The following is a 13888-nucleotide window of genomic DNA, read 5'->3' on the forward strand; positions in this document are numbered from 1 at the left end:
GGTTGGAGAGTGATTCCATTCTGGAGTGTTTGGGGACATGTTTTGGAGGAATAGAAAACCAAACTTGTTTGAAGGGAAACTAGCCAGGTATTATTTTTCAGCATGGGCAGGCTGGAGACTTTGGGTGTGAGGAGGAACATTCAGAGCTGGGGAGAGAAGCAAGTGTGTGTTTGAACTTGAGTAGGTGAGAAACCTGACCACTTGAGAAAGTGGTCAGTAAAATGTTTGAGGGGATGAATCCAGTTCTGCTGACCAAGTGATTCCTTTGGGAGGGTGAGGGGCTTTCTCAGTGTTGTAAATTGACACAGTCTCCACCTGAAGCTATCACTAAAATAGGGGAAGATGCTTTAGAAATCCTTGTGTGTACTGATTGCTGAAGCCATGATGAAATCTGATGGCAAACTTGTGTGCTGCTGAGGCTGTTTTTGTCTCCTTGGTCCAGCCACCTCAGGAACCCGATGGCACTTTCTTTTCAGCCCACATAGTCATTTAGGCTTCATTTTTGTGAGAAATTGCCTGGATCTTGCATGCAAAAGCACATCTGGGTCTTGCAGTATCGGTGCAGCTGGGGACATTGCTAGCTGTCAGGTCTTTCAACTAGGGAAAATTCACTGGCATGCCTCATGCTGCTTGTATCCAACTTTATTTCCATTGTAACTATGGCAATAGGAGTAGACTGGTAAGAAAGTGTCGAAGTATGGGTGCTCATGCCTGTGTTGCAGAGGGTTGCTTGGTGTATCCATAGAACTGCCTTGCCTCATCTTGTAAACCTGTTTTGGTGATACAGATAAAACACCGGTGCATGTGTGTGTATAAATACATGTATGTACACACACGTCTACAGTAAAAAACAGAACACTTTCCTAGATGGTATGAAGTAGTGAGGAGCCTACAGCCAGGAGAACAGCCAGATAAAGTCTTGGAGATTGCTCCTTGTGTAGACCGAGAGGATCTTTTTCTCCCTGGGTCTTCAAGACGTTAAATCCAGTGCAGTAGACTTAACTCAGGCAGTTCTGAAGGTAAGTTAGGGGAGAATATTTTTAAGACTTTGTTCTAGTTTCTTAGGAAAATCCAGGGGTCTGCAAAACTTCATTCAGTCTTGTGGGGAGAAATGAATAGTGATACTTAGTGTCTGAGAGAATAAAAGATACACATTAAAGGGGGAAAGGTTTTTAACATGTATGTAAAACTTGAGATCTTAGATAAAAGACGAAGATTTTTCCCCTTCCCTCTTTGACAATGGTTCAGCTACAGAAAGCAGAACATTATAGAAGAAAAATGATTAAATACTTAAAAGGTTATAACATTCAACAAATTTGTTAAGTTACCTTTTATAACAGAGCATAAATCCAGTTTTCAAGAGCTCTGGAGCTTGTCTTGCAACTCTGCCAGGTTAAAATCCTTTTCTTTTTTTTTTTTTTTTCCCTCCTCCTCCTCCTGTTCCTAACTAATCTGCAAGCAATTGCGTTTTAAAAATTATTTTTCTCTTGAATTTAAAGACTTTGACAGATGGCACATGTAGAACCTGGAAAACTTCCTGAATTGGCAGAGTGACCATACCCCTGCCATTTTCCTACCACAGTATCCGTAGGTGCGTAGGCTGTGTCTGCTTCCAGAGTGCTGGGCGAGATACCATTTCCTCTGCTGGGAATGTGCAGATAACAAGTGATAAATCAGAAAAACATACCTGGTGATGGGCTTAATTTGCAGTTAATAGACAACTTAATCTGCTGGTTAGCTGAGTAATTTGATTGTGACTTAAACAACCCATTCAGAGTGGTGACAGTCTCCAGGGTGCATACCTGCAGTGTTTTCCATACACGATTGATATCAATCTTTTAAATCTTGTGAGTTTGTTTAGCACTTTTGGGAGGCTGAGACATCCAAGCTGTGCCTCACAATAGTCCATTCTTTATTCTGGAGAATGTTATACCAAAAATTAGTCTCTTGACCTTTGAAACATGGTTTATCATGACTCTCCTTCTTTCAGGGCCTCTGTCCAAGGTAGAGCTCTGAAGCCAGTAAAAGCGCATGAAATCTCCTGGTTCTGAATGTTCACAGGCTGTCTCGCTCGATGCTGCATGACACTTGTTCTCACCACTGAATGTCCTGAGTTTTGTAACAGTGATCGACTACATAACTTGTTTCCTATTTACAATCCTTTGGAATTTCCCTCCCTCATCTAAGGCATTTTAGGAAGGGCAGTAGCTTGGCACTTGAATACCTCTTTGTGATTTGTGCTGTGTAAATTGTGTGGAAGGAACATGTATGTCTGTGTGCAGCTACATCTGATGAGAAGTGACATGCTAAATACCATGTTCAAAGACAACAGCACTGTAAAAATTGATCTATTTTTCTTTTTAAGGTCATGAACACATGAATTGGTGTAGAGTTATGTCCTTACGAAATTTATTACTTGTTGATGTGGTACAAAGGACCTTAGGTCTTAAAGGTGAGCAAAGGCTTTTTGTATTCCTGGGGTAGGACTAGGTTGATAAACTGCTTTTAGACAGATCAAAAGAGATGAGATCTTAAATCAGTGTTAATGTGTGACTGACCAGGAATGATACCATCTAGAGATTATTGCTTTCCTCTGTTTCTGCAGTGTTAACAAATGAATACTCAAGAATGTATCAGCAAAGCGAATGGTTCTTGATAAATTATGCAGTCTTGACTCCAACTATTGTTTGAGGTAATTTATGATCTTCCACTGGTGTAATGGGGCTGTGGCATAAACTGCAGCACGCCCTAGAGTAGACAAATTGGTCTGGTATTGTTTCGGAACATATTTAATCTATCTTGCTGTAAGTGAATTGGAGCCTTTTGCTGAAATGTCGGAGGACCAGTATTTTGATGTTCAGTCCTAAATAACCTACCATTAAACTTGCAGCAGTTGTGCCTTTTCCTGATGTCTAAATACTGAAGTGATAGTAAACATAAAACTCTTGCAGTGTAGAGCTCAATTCTTTTCCTTTACCCCTTTATGGTAACTTTCTTTAGTCTTGTTGGGTTTAGAGGCTAAAAATACAGATCTCTTTATTGATGCATTTTACCAACTTCATAACAGCTATTTCAGTGGCTTGCTTAATTTCTCTGTAGATGTGCTTATGAGAAAGAAAAAAAAAATTGTACTTCCCCAAGTGAAAAGACTTTTAAGAGCTTTTGTTAAATCTGTGTTTAATTCTCCCGGAACAAACTGAATGATTAAAGTGAAATCTACAGATCAATCTTTAAAAGTGACTGCAAACTTTTAGGTGTGGAGAACTAGTTAGAAGGCTGTAGATCACTCTTTATATGTTTAAAGACTAGCAATAGTGCAAGTTGAGTAAAGTGCCTACAGATGCTTGATGTGGCCTCCCCCCCACTTTGAATCCTGTAAGATTTTGGGTTTAATTTTTTTTTTCCATAGTATTTGCTTACCTAGAATAAATAACTGGATTTGTGCATATTTGGCTAAATGGATTTTCAGACTTGCTGTTGCCAAAACCAGTTTCCTCCCGGGGTACTTGGCTGTATGAATTGATCGCTGCAGAAGCCCAGTAACTGCTTCCTGGAAAGAAGTTCCCAGGAGTTTGCCTGCCTTATTGATAGAGGAGGAGGCTACCATACCTCAGCCAAACTCATCCTGGACCTAGATAAAATAAAGCTTCCTTGATGAGTGCATGGTTTGTGGACCATAGGCAGGAAGTTGTTCAGGAACAGTTTGTCCAAGATGTTTTTTTACCCTTGTCCCTCACTTAACTATCCCATAAATTTTGCTGACAGCTTTGGTTTGTGCTTACCAGAGAGCAGTGGGTAGCCCGTTTAAAACTCAGCCTTTTGTTTTGAACACATAATTGATAATTAACAGCAAGCCAGACAGGAGCTTGCTTGTAGTAGAAGTTCTGACTGTGCTTTGCAGCCTGCTTTCTCTTCCCCAGTCATACCTTTTTCATCTACTTGGAGGTGGCATCACTTGTCTTACACTGCCAGGGGTGTGTCCACCCCTGCAGGTAGGAATAAATGCTGGAGCAGCAAACTGTGCTTCATTTATTTAGATTTATTTTTGTTTCCTTTTTATGAGGTGGTTATAATAACTTTCTTGACATTGTCTTGAGGCAGTTATAATAACTTTCTTGACATCGTGTTACCTTCTTATTTTTAGCTCTTTAGCCATATGTAGCTCAAAATGTTTGCAGATTTCTTTTCAAGCTCTATTTGATCACAAAGTGGTGCTTTAAAGGATACACAACTCACCTTGCCAAGTTGTTGCTAATAATCACTCAGAAGAACAAGTGCAAGACCTAAATGAATTTGTATGTGACAGTCTGTTTGATATATTGTGTGAGAATAAAACCACCGGGGAAAAGGCAGGCAGAAAAGGGTAAAGGTTAGAAGTTCTGTTTGGAGGCTGATGCTGCATAATGATCTTGGTGATCTTATGGTTTTTAAATGATTCTGTGATAAGTGACTGTCATCTTAATTAACTCAGAGATTTCAGTGTTTTCTTTCCACAATTGAAAACATAGCCTCAGGTGGTGAGAGCCAGTTTTCAAATGCCTAGGGTTTTGCTGTGAAGGGAGGCCTTCATTTTTGCCTAAACAGTGGAAATAAAGCAGGAGCCACACAGCCTGGGAAGTTATGTTGGGTTTTTAAATTAAATATCAAATTGAATGTGTTTGCTGGGCTACAGGCAGCAAATGTGCACATTTTCTACTTCAAGTTGATGCAAATGCTCATCACCTCATCTTGATCTTCTCGGTCTCCCTCCTCCAACTGTTTTCAATAATAAGTTGATGAAATGTCTTCAGTATGGTTTCTGACAGTTTGTTTGTACTCTGCAGGTCCTGGGAAGCAGTAGATGTAATTTGAAGAAAATTTGAAGGAACAAATGGCTTTAGCTGGCTGCCCAGACTCCTTTTTACATCTTCCTTATCGGATAGTAAGTTGTGAAATTGCATGTTCATGTCAGCTTGTAGCATCATATTGCTGTGTGCTGGTGATTGATTGTGCATTCAAACTTTTCATCAAACTGCTAATAGCTGTCTGGCAATTCTCTGGGTTTTGCTAACATTTTGGAAACAGAGCCTCTGTTACCATCCTGTATTCAAGTTCTGATGCTGAAAAGACTGTTGTTAGTATATACGGATTTGATATTTGTCTTTAAAATAGCCATTTCCTAATTGGGAGAAGGTACTTGTTTTCAAAGAAAAGGTGGCAAGCTACAATCCCAGTGAAATGCCTTGCATCAAAATGTATCAGTTTGCAGAATGCTATATTTGTAGGAACAAAGGCAGAGATTTTTACACTTGGTTAGATCCTATGTTTTTGAGTCATTGTGCTGTATCTAAGCAGCCAATATGGCATATTACAAAGAGTATATTTTAAAAATCCTCAGCTAAATTCAAAGGTACTTGACAAAAATGCATGTAGAAGTTCTCTTTTTTTCCCTGGGCAGTTTTAGTTGGCATAATGCTTGCTTTGTATTTTTTATGAAACTGTAAATTGCTAGTTTGGATATGATATTTTCTTTGCACTTTTTATCTTCTGTTTTCATAATATGATTACCGCCCTGAGGATTCAGTTATGATTTTGGACCCTGCAGATACACAAATAATTAAACAGTGTCATGTGACATGAAAACCTTTTGCTTTTGTCCCAAGAGAAACACTGCTAGTAGTGATTACTACAGTCATGCTACTCATTTGGAAGAAAAGCAAAAAACTAGATAAAAACAACAACATTCCCAAAAAATCTCTTTAAGATTAGGATTCATACATGTTGTGTAATATGTCAGCTTACAATTTTTTTTCCCCAACAGGAAACCTCTAATTAGTTAAAAGTCTAATGTTAGTATGTGCTGAGTTGTCAGCTGAATGTACCTGAAAGCTTTTCCTGATTGCAGGAAAAACCTAACAGTTCTTTTATAGCTTCTTTTGCACCTATAAAAATAGACTGGACTTTGAGAAATCGGATGTCCTGAAAATCTGTTACTATACTTGGATCTATGAGTTTAAAAGAATATGTGAATAGATGTGCCTGGACTTCATAATTTTGATGCACTGTGAAATTATGCTTCCAATTCATTTAGAGCATCATCTGAGTCATGATGTGAAGCTGAGGGAAAGGGGAGCTATGTAAGAGAAACTTGACATTCTAGGCAGTCATTTCTGAGCTGCAAATTCTTTAACTGAGTGTCAATCTCTCCTGTGAAAACAGTGTCTTTAGTGGTTCATAGGAAGTAAAAATGTAAATTTTCATTGGTACTCTCCTTTCTCTGACAAGCCCTGTAGATAATCTGCTTTAGTCTGGGGCAGTTGGCAGACTGGAAGTGTCAGAGCAACATGGGGTGACTTAAGATGGTGGGAAAGTGACTCAGTTATTTTTGGTCAAAGCTTACTGTGTATTAACTACCCTAAGTGCTTATAACCAGTTTGAAGACTAGCTCTGGAAGCCCATTCACAACTACTGTGCCTTCTGTCAGAACTGAAGTTTGCATTAAAAAAATCCTGAACATCTGTTTTTCCACCCCTACTAAATCTGACTTAGGAGCTTTCATCAACTTGTCTTTCAAATTTGGCTGCAGTGAAAGCATTTTGTTGGTAAAGGGCTGAAAGAAGGTTAAACTAAATATGCTCTAGATTAGAGTGTAAAGAAGTATTCTATTTTTTCAGCACATTTTCTTACTTAATGTGAATGAGAAGCTATGAAGGACAGCTCCAGAGATCCCGAGGTTGGGACCTTAATGCTGTAAATTCAGTATTAGAATAAATTGACTCATTGGAGGTTGGGATTATATTCAAGGCAAGAAAAATGAGAACCTGGGTAAGTGAGTATGCCCTACAGAATATCCTTTAGAATGTCTTGCTGCCAATCCAGCTTTCCTTATTTTTTAAAATATTTTTAGAGAGATGGACAAAGTATAGATCTCTGACTTTCTTACTGGACTCTTTGTTTGCAATGTTTGATGCTTTCAGAACCTTTCAGGTCTTGTTTAAGAGCTTTTTTTTCTTCTTTTTCTTTTAACTTTCTCAGGAGTTAGCACATAAACCAGTCACACTGAGTGCATTCTCCTAGAAATAATCTCTAGCTCTGTTAAAAAAAAAAAAAATCAATACTATCTTTCAGTGGCTTTCAGGAGTCCTTTCCAAATTCTTGAACTCTTCAATAAAAATCCAGCAGTGAGAATTGGCAGTATTTGTCTTCTGTTCCTGGAAATTCAGAACATAGTCCCAGAATTTCTCAGAAAAAATGGGATGATTTACTGTGTTTCCGTTCTTTTGCAATCTGTAGTCACAACAGTATTTATGTGCAGTGACTTGAACTCTTGGGGAATAGTTAGTTCTTTAACCCTTTGCTTTAATTGTACAAATCTCAGTGACATAAATAACAAAATACCAGGCTTTTTTTCTCAGTTTATGAAGATAAAATTTTGGGCATACAGGAATGTTCTGTTCATCTTCCACCTTCTGCGTTCTGTTTGTTTTCTCATGACCAAGATGCAGGTATGACTTCAGTAATAATTAATGTAGTTTGGTTTTAGTGAGTTGAATTCTTATTTGAGAAAGAACTTGTAACTTGGTATGAAATAGACTACAAGCACTTGGCCACAAAGTAGGGAGAAAATGGAAATTGCTTTCTCTTACGTCTACAGAGCTGTGGATTTCAGGATTGCTAATAATCCTTTTGATCAGATAAGAGTGCAAAATAGAGCACATCATACTTGAGAAGCTTTGTGCACTTCAAGAGTAAGAATTAAATACATAAGAGAATTAATCAGAGGCTAGCTACTGTAATGAAAGCCTCTTTCAGTGATGTCAGATTTGAGGATGGGGAGGTGATTTGCTGCCAATACTAGAACTACAATAACAACGTTGCTCTGCCTTTGTCTGTAGGAGCAGTTAGGCAGAGGTTCTCCAGGTTTTAGTATGGCAGCTTTGATCCTTGTTTTCAGTAAAATGATACAGTAAGTTAGAAGACACCTTTGGAGGTCATCTGGTCAAAGTCCATAGCATATTGTTTTTCTGGAGTGCTTCATCTTAGTGAGTGTGGTTTTTTGGGAAACTTGCTTTTTTTATTCTCAGGGATGGCATGCTTAGATTAGGCAGCTAGAGAAGAGAGGGTTTCTCTTTTAGTGAAAGGGGAGGAAAAAAACCCTTTTGATTTGAAAAAAAATCTCTAAATTAGTTAGATAATTACCTTGATGGATGCAATAATTCTTACCCTTGTGACATCCAGATGCCTTCTATATGTCTCAGTCATCTCTGCCACTTCGGTATTGAACAGTCTGTTATTTGTTGTTAATATAGGTAAACATTCTGCAATCCATGCTTGTGCGCATAAAATGTCTTTTATCATAAAAAACCTGCATGGGAAACATTTGTTTGCAGAATTTGTCTCCAAGTGAGCTTGGAGAAGGCGGTTGAAACCTATGTTTTGGCTCTCATTGTCTGCCTGACACTTTTTTGTTTGAATATCTTCATTGGCTTGGCTGTTGACAATTGTTTATCTATTCTTTGGAGATGTCGCTTGCCAGTTGTGGTAAGAAAGGTGCCAGGCCAAAATGGTTCTGGTCATTCCTCTCCTCAGCTGGGCAGGGAGAAGAAAACATAGTAAAAGGCTTATGGGATGAGGTAAAGGCAGGGAGAAATCACTCATTGGGTACCATGCAGGCAAAACAGACTTGACTGGGGAAGTTACTTTCATTTATTACCAGTCAAATCAGAGTAAAGTAATGAGAAATAGAGCTGAATTTTAAAAACACACTCCCTCCACCCTGTCCTTCTTCCCAGGTTCTACTTTGCTTCCAATTTGCTCTCTCTCCTCCCCTCCAGTGATGCAGCAGGATGGGGAATGGGGTTTCCAGTTGGTTCATTACACATTGTCTCTTACAATCCTTCCTCCTCAGGGGGAGGGCTACTCACACTCTTCCCTTGCTCCAGTTTGGGGCCCTTCCCAGGGAGACAGATCTCCATGAACGTCTCCAGTGTGGGTCTCCTTCCCACATGAACATAAGTCCCTTCCGTGGGGTGCAGTCCTTCTGGAACAGGCTGCTGTGCCTTGGGGGGTTCACAGGGCATAACCTGCTCCAGTGTGAGCTCTTCTCTCCATGGTTGCACAGGTCCTGCCGGCAGCCTGCTCCAGTGTGGGCTTCCCACGGTGTCACAGCCTCATTTGTGCATCTACATGCTGTGGCACAGAGGCCTGGATGGGCTGTAAGTGGGTCTCTGGCTCCCCTGTGGGACTCTGCAGGCTGCAGGGACACAGCTGCTTCACCACGCTTTGTGCCATGGGCTGCAGGGAAACCTCAGCTCCAGTTCCTGGGGCACCTCCTCCTCCTTCTTCACTGACCCCAGTTTCTGCAGACTTGTTTCTCTTGAATATTCCCACTCCTCTCTTCATCTGCAATTTGTTGTGGTTTAGGAATGATACTCCTTGCTTTAGTTCTCCAACTGAGACTCTCCAAATCACACTGTTGCTGGGTCACCCCCCAGTCCTACTACTGGGGGTGGCCAGAGAGGAGAATTGGAGGCACAAAAGGCAAAGATAACAGGTTAAGATGAGAGCAGTTTACTGGAAACAGCCATGAGATAAGAAAAGGAACAGTGACAGCAACAATATTGACAACAAAAGTGTTTCTTAGAGAGTGATTTCACATGCAGGATGCTCAGGGAACCTGACCAGTGCCAGGCTTGCTTGTCAGGAAGGAACCCCTTCTCAGAATCCTCCTTTTCCCACCCTGGGCGGTGAGGTGAGGTGGTGTAGAATAACCTCCCTGTCCTAGTAATGCCACCTCCCAGCTGCTGCAAACATTAACCCAGTCTTGGTCAGAACCAGGACACAATTGAGCACATACGGGTTTTTTTCCTCACAGAAGCCAACCTGGTCCTTCCCCCCACTCCCAAAGCCTTCTCTTGCAAACCCAATACATGATTTTCAAGATCCAAAACAAACGGTGGCTTAATTTACTCTTATTAGGCTTAAATGTACAAGGATTCTGCTTGCATAAAATTAATCCTGGAGTTTGGGTTTTTCACCCTTAGAGGGCAATATGGAAGGACCAGAGTGCACAAGCAGGCTTTCAAAGTCCTTGGGCATAGCTGAGTGAAAAAACACCAGATGCATTATTACATTGCATCATTCTTCTACATATTGCATAAAGAAAAGCTGAAATGTGCTACTGCCAATGCAGAAAGTCATCAGATTTGTGAAATATGGTGTCAGTCAACAGATCTTTTATTGACGATACTCTTGTTTTAACAGTTTACATGTATGTGGTGTAGAGGGTTGACGGACTGGAGCAGACAAAGTACAAAGCAGCGCGAACATTAGTGAATGTTTTTACAAGACATGTTGCCTTCAATATGAAGTTATGAAATCTGTCTCCCTGAGTGCAGACTGCAAATGTTTTTTACAGAAAGAGTTGATATTGCTTGTTAGTTTTCATTGAAGACCAACTGAAGCTAGATTTCTAGCTTTTATTTTTCTTGGAAAGAAATCTGTTTAAAAAAATTGTCCCAAAAACAGTTGTTTTCATTAACATTAAAATAAAAGTGTGGTGCTTACCACACTCCACTTAAAGAGGAGTGGAAGTCTACTTGCCACCATTATGGTGTATCATGAGAATACTTTATATGAAACAAAATAACATCAAAGAAATTTGTATCTTGCACTAAGCTTATATACAATTGACTACGGTTTCCCTTCTGACAAGAAATAGTAATAAATCTTTTTTTTTTTTTTTATTTTTGATGTGCTAGTTTACCTTTCTACATTTCCAGTCGCAAGCATGTACCTTACTGTTTGCACTTTTGCTTTTGTGTTCTGATTTACAGAAGTTGGTTGGCAAAACATGAAGTCTTTTTTTGAAGGTGAATGCAAGCAAGAAATTTCAAGTGGTTCAGTCTACATTTTCCAATTATATGAATTTTTTCAACCCATTGAGAAAAAAGACTTAAAAACACTCTAGTGGTCAATCATACCATTTGCTACTTGCATTACTACTACCATTGGTCAGGAAACAACACAGATGTTGCAAATCAAGTGAGGAAATAAAGTAAAGAAGTTTAATTTTGCATCTTCCTGTTAATGATATCATGCTTAAACACTAGACTGACCCTGTCGTTAAATGCAAGCAGTCTCTTGATTTAGCTCTGATTTTCATTCATGCTTAAGCCTACAATTTTCTATTTTTATACTTGAGGGAAGGTTGAGGGGGGATCCTAGGAATGTATATAAGTACCTGAAAGAGAACAGAGCGAGGCTTCTTTCTCTGGTGACCAGAGCCAGTGGACATGATCTCAAACACAGGAGGTTCCCCCTAGGTGTTGGGCAGTGCTCTTCCACTGTGAGAGTGACTGAGCACTGGCAGAGGTTGCCTAGGAGAGGTGGTGAAATCTCCATCCTTGGAGATCATGCAAAGCCATCCAGACATGATCTCAGGCAACTGGCTGAAGGTGGCCCTTCCTGAGCAGGGGATTGGACCAGGTGACATCCAGAGGTCTCTTCCAACCCCAATCATTTAATGATAGTGTGAAAATCAAAAGCAGTGGGTCTCTTCAGGTTCTACACAACTTTTAAGATGATACTTCCAGACTGAAAACATACCCATGTTGATAAGAACAGAGTATTTTCTGCTGTTCTCTCACAAAACTTGATGAGAACATTCTGAAGCAATGGTAACAATCAGTTTAGCAGACTATAGCACCAAACAAAATCCTGCATATTTTTTCATGAGTTGGATCTTTTCCAAATGAGTAAATATTTAACAAGCTGTTTACCAACTGGTTATTTTGGAGAAGTACCAGTATGAGTTTTTTCATGTTAATAACAGCTCTAATTTAACAGAAGAGAGTTGATGTACCAGTCCTGAGACAGCTTCACACTTCAAATGCCTGCATAAATATAAAAAGACAGAAACCTGAAATACAAAGGAAAAAGGAATGGAAGTTTTTTTTTTGTTTTTTTGTTTTTTTGTTTTTTTTTTTTTTTAATCCTTTGAGTGTTATAGCCAACTGGAATTACATTAGTGATAGTTTGGGGGGATGTGCTTTTAATGAACCTTCCTCATACAGATGTTCTGTGCTCTACATTTGAGTAAACAGTAACCAGTGGAGATTATTTTGTTTCTTAAGCAGAAGATAATATTGCTGTGTACTTGGAGCTGTCACTTTTCAAGAAAGCACTGTGGCTCAGATAGTTCTTAGTGTTGTTGTCCATGCCAGTTGGCTCAGAGAGATCTTTTCTATCCTTGGAAAAGACCAGTGATATAATGTTGCCTTATATTTAAGTATTTCCAAGAAATATATCTAGATACAGACCTTGCATAAAGTTATGCCCAGTATGTTTTCTTGCGTTACATAGTCTAAAAAGAATCTGTGTGATTGAAGGAAAGACAATATCTCATAAGCATTTACTTATATATTTTTTTAAAGTTAAAAAAGATGGGGGGAAAAAACTCCTCCAAACTACCACCCCAAATCCTGTGATTCTGAATGAAGCTGTTTGTGTGATCAAATCTGAGAAGAGAACTTTCCTGTTTTTGGAAAGAAACTGTGGGTACAGTTTCCAGACTTTATTGTTCTTGTGATGCCTCGTGGCAGAGACCTCCTTGTTTCTACACTTGCAGACTTTCTACTCCAAACTCAAGCTGCTGATTCAAAGAAGAGTGGAGAGCCTGAACTCACTGTGGCCTTGGTGTGGTGAAGGTGCCATTTACTCTGTAAAGCTAGGGATAAATATATCAGGTCAACCTAGTACTAGCTATGACTGAAATCAGTCTTTACCTGCTCTTTTTGCATCCCCTAAGAACTTCCATTCCTAATATAATGTAATCTGAAGTGGTCTTCTAAAAAAAGTTATTCCTAGGTTCCCACAAAACCCTGCCACTTCTTGAGGTGTGTCTTTTATTTCCAGTCTTGTAGGTATGTTCCCTTTGTGAAGAGGTGGGATGGAAAGTGCTGCACAGAGCAAGGACTTGTACAGCTGACTTTGCTTTTTCAGGATGGAATTTTACCAAATTGATCAGCTTTCAGGAATCCTTCATGAACAAGGGGCCAGATTATTGGTATTAATGGCCTTTTATGCTAGATAGTATTGATATTTTAATCCAAGGCATTAAGATACAGTGTTTTTATATCTGGTTTTGAAAGAACAGTGAGCGATGAAAGGTGGAACACAAATGCCCAGCAAAGCTCTCAGGCTTTACTGCTATTTTAAGATAGCTTTGGCCTGTGTGCTGGTACGACCAGTGTGCATATTTGAAATTCTAGCCTCTACAATGAAAAGACAAGCCCTCGGAAACAGCCAGTGGTTTTGGAGCATGCTGGTCCTTTGCAAGCTGAATGTTAAACAATGACTTAAGACTCTACTACACACTGGCTGTAGCTCTTGATGTCTTACACATGGGCTCCATTTTTTGACATAATTTTGGCAAGTGGGGGAGCCTGGCAGTCCTTCATGCTAGAGGCCTTAGCTCTAATAAGGCGCTTTAGTTATTAGCACAAGTAAATAGTTGTCCATTTGTGCTTCATTAATGCATATTAGTCATACAGTAAATACTGTCATGCTGGCAAGTTCCCCAGAATAGTGAATACTTCTGTACAGTTCAGGGGGGGTTTCTGACAAAGTGGTGTTGGCACCTTTCTTGAAGAAGTTCTTGAAGCTAGTAGTGTAGGAGAGTGGCAGGCCATTATTTCAGCTCACATGAGATTTGTAGGATTAATACTTCAGTGGAGGCAAAGAGGGATTTTTGATGAATTTTATGCTGTTGCAGTAGGTTCTTCTCAAGTATTCAGTTGACTTTTCTACAGCCTTCAGCTATATTGAGGCAGGTTGCTTTGGGCTGTAGGGAGTACAAATGAAGTGCCTGCTCTTCTAATGAAAATAGATGTTCCAGAAATCCCATATG

At 39.6% G+C, this 13888-nt stretch overlaps 1 protein-coding gene across 8 annotated transcripts in view; it reads left to right on the top strand.

Annotated features, from left to right (window-relative positions):
• Positions 1-13888, top strand: part of GRB10 (growth factor receptor bound protein 10) — a 144900-nt gene that overhangs the window by 31464 nt on the left and 99548 nt on the right. For 7 of the 8 annotated variants that reach the window (XR_005955822.1, XR_005955823.1, XM_041475897.1 and 4 more), the window contains one exon: positions 4824-4921. The exons of the other annotated variant lie outside the window; for it this stretch is intronic. Coding sequence is in view for 5 of the 7 variants with exons in the window: in XM_041475897.1 (XP_041331831.1) it covers positions 4871-4921 (51 nt within the window). In the remaining 2 variants the exon portion in view is untranslated. The remainder of the gene's footprint in view (positions 1-4823; positions 4922-13888) is intronic. 8 annotated transcript variants of the gene reach the window in all.

The sequence above is a fragment of the Pyrgilauda ruficollis genome, unplaced genomic scaffold (assembly GCF_017590135.1).
Source record: "Pyrgilauda ruficollis isolate IOZ18807 unplaced genomic scaffold, ASM1759013v1 scaffold37, whole genome shotgun sequence".
Lineage (NCBI taxonomy): Eukaryota > Metazoa > Chordata > Aves > Passeriformes > Passeridae > Pyrgilauda > Pyrgilauda ruficollis.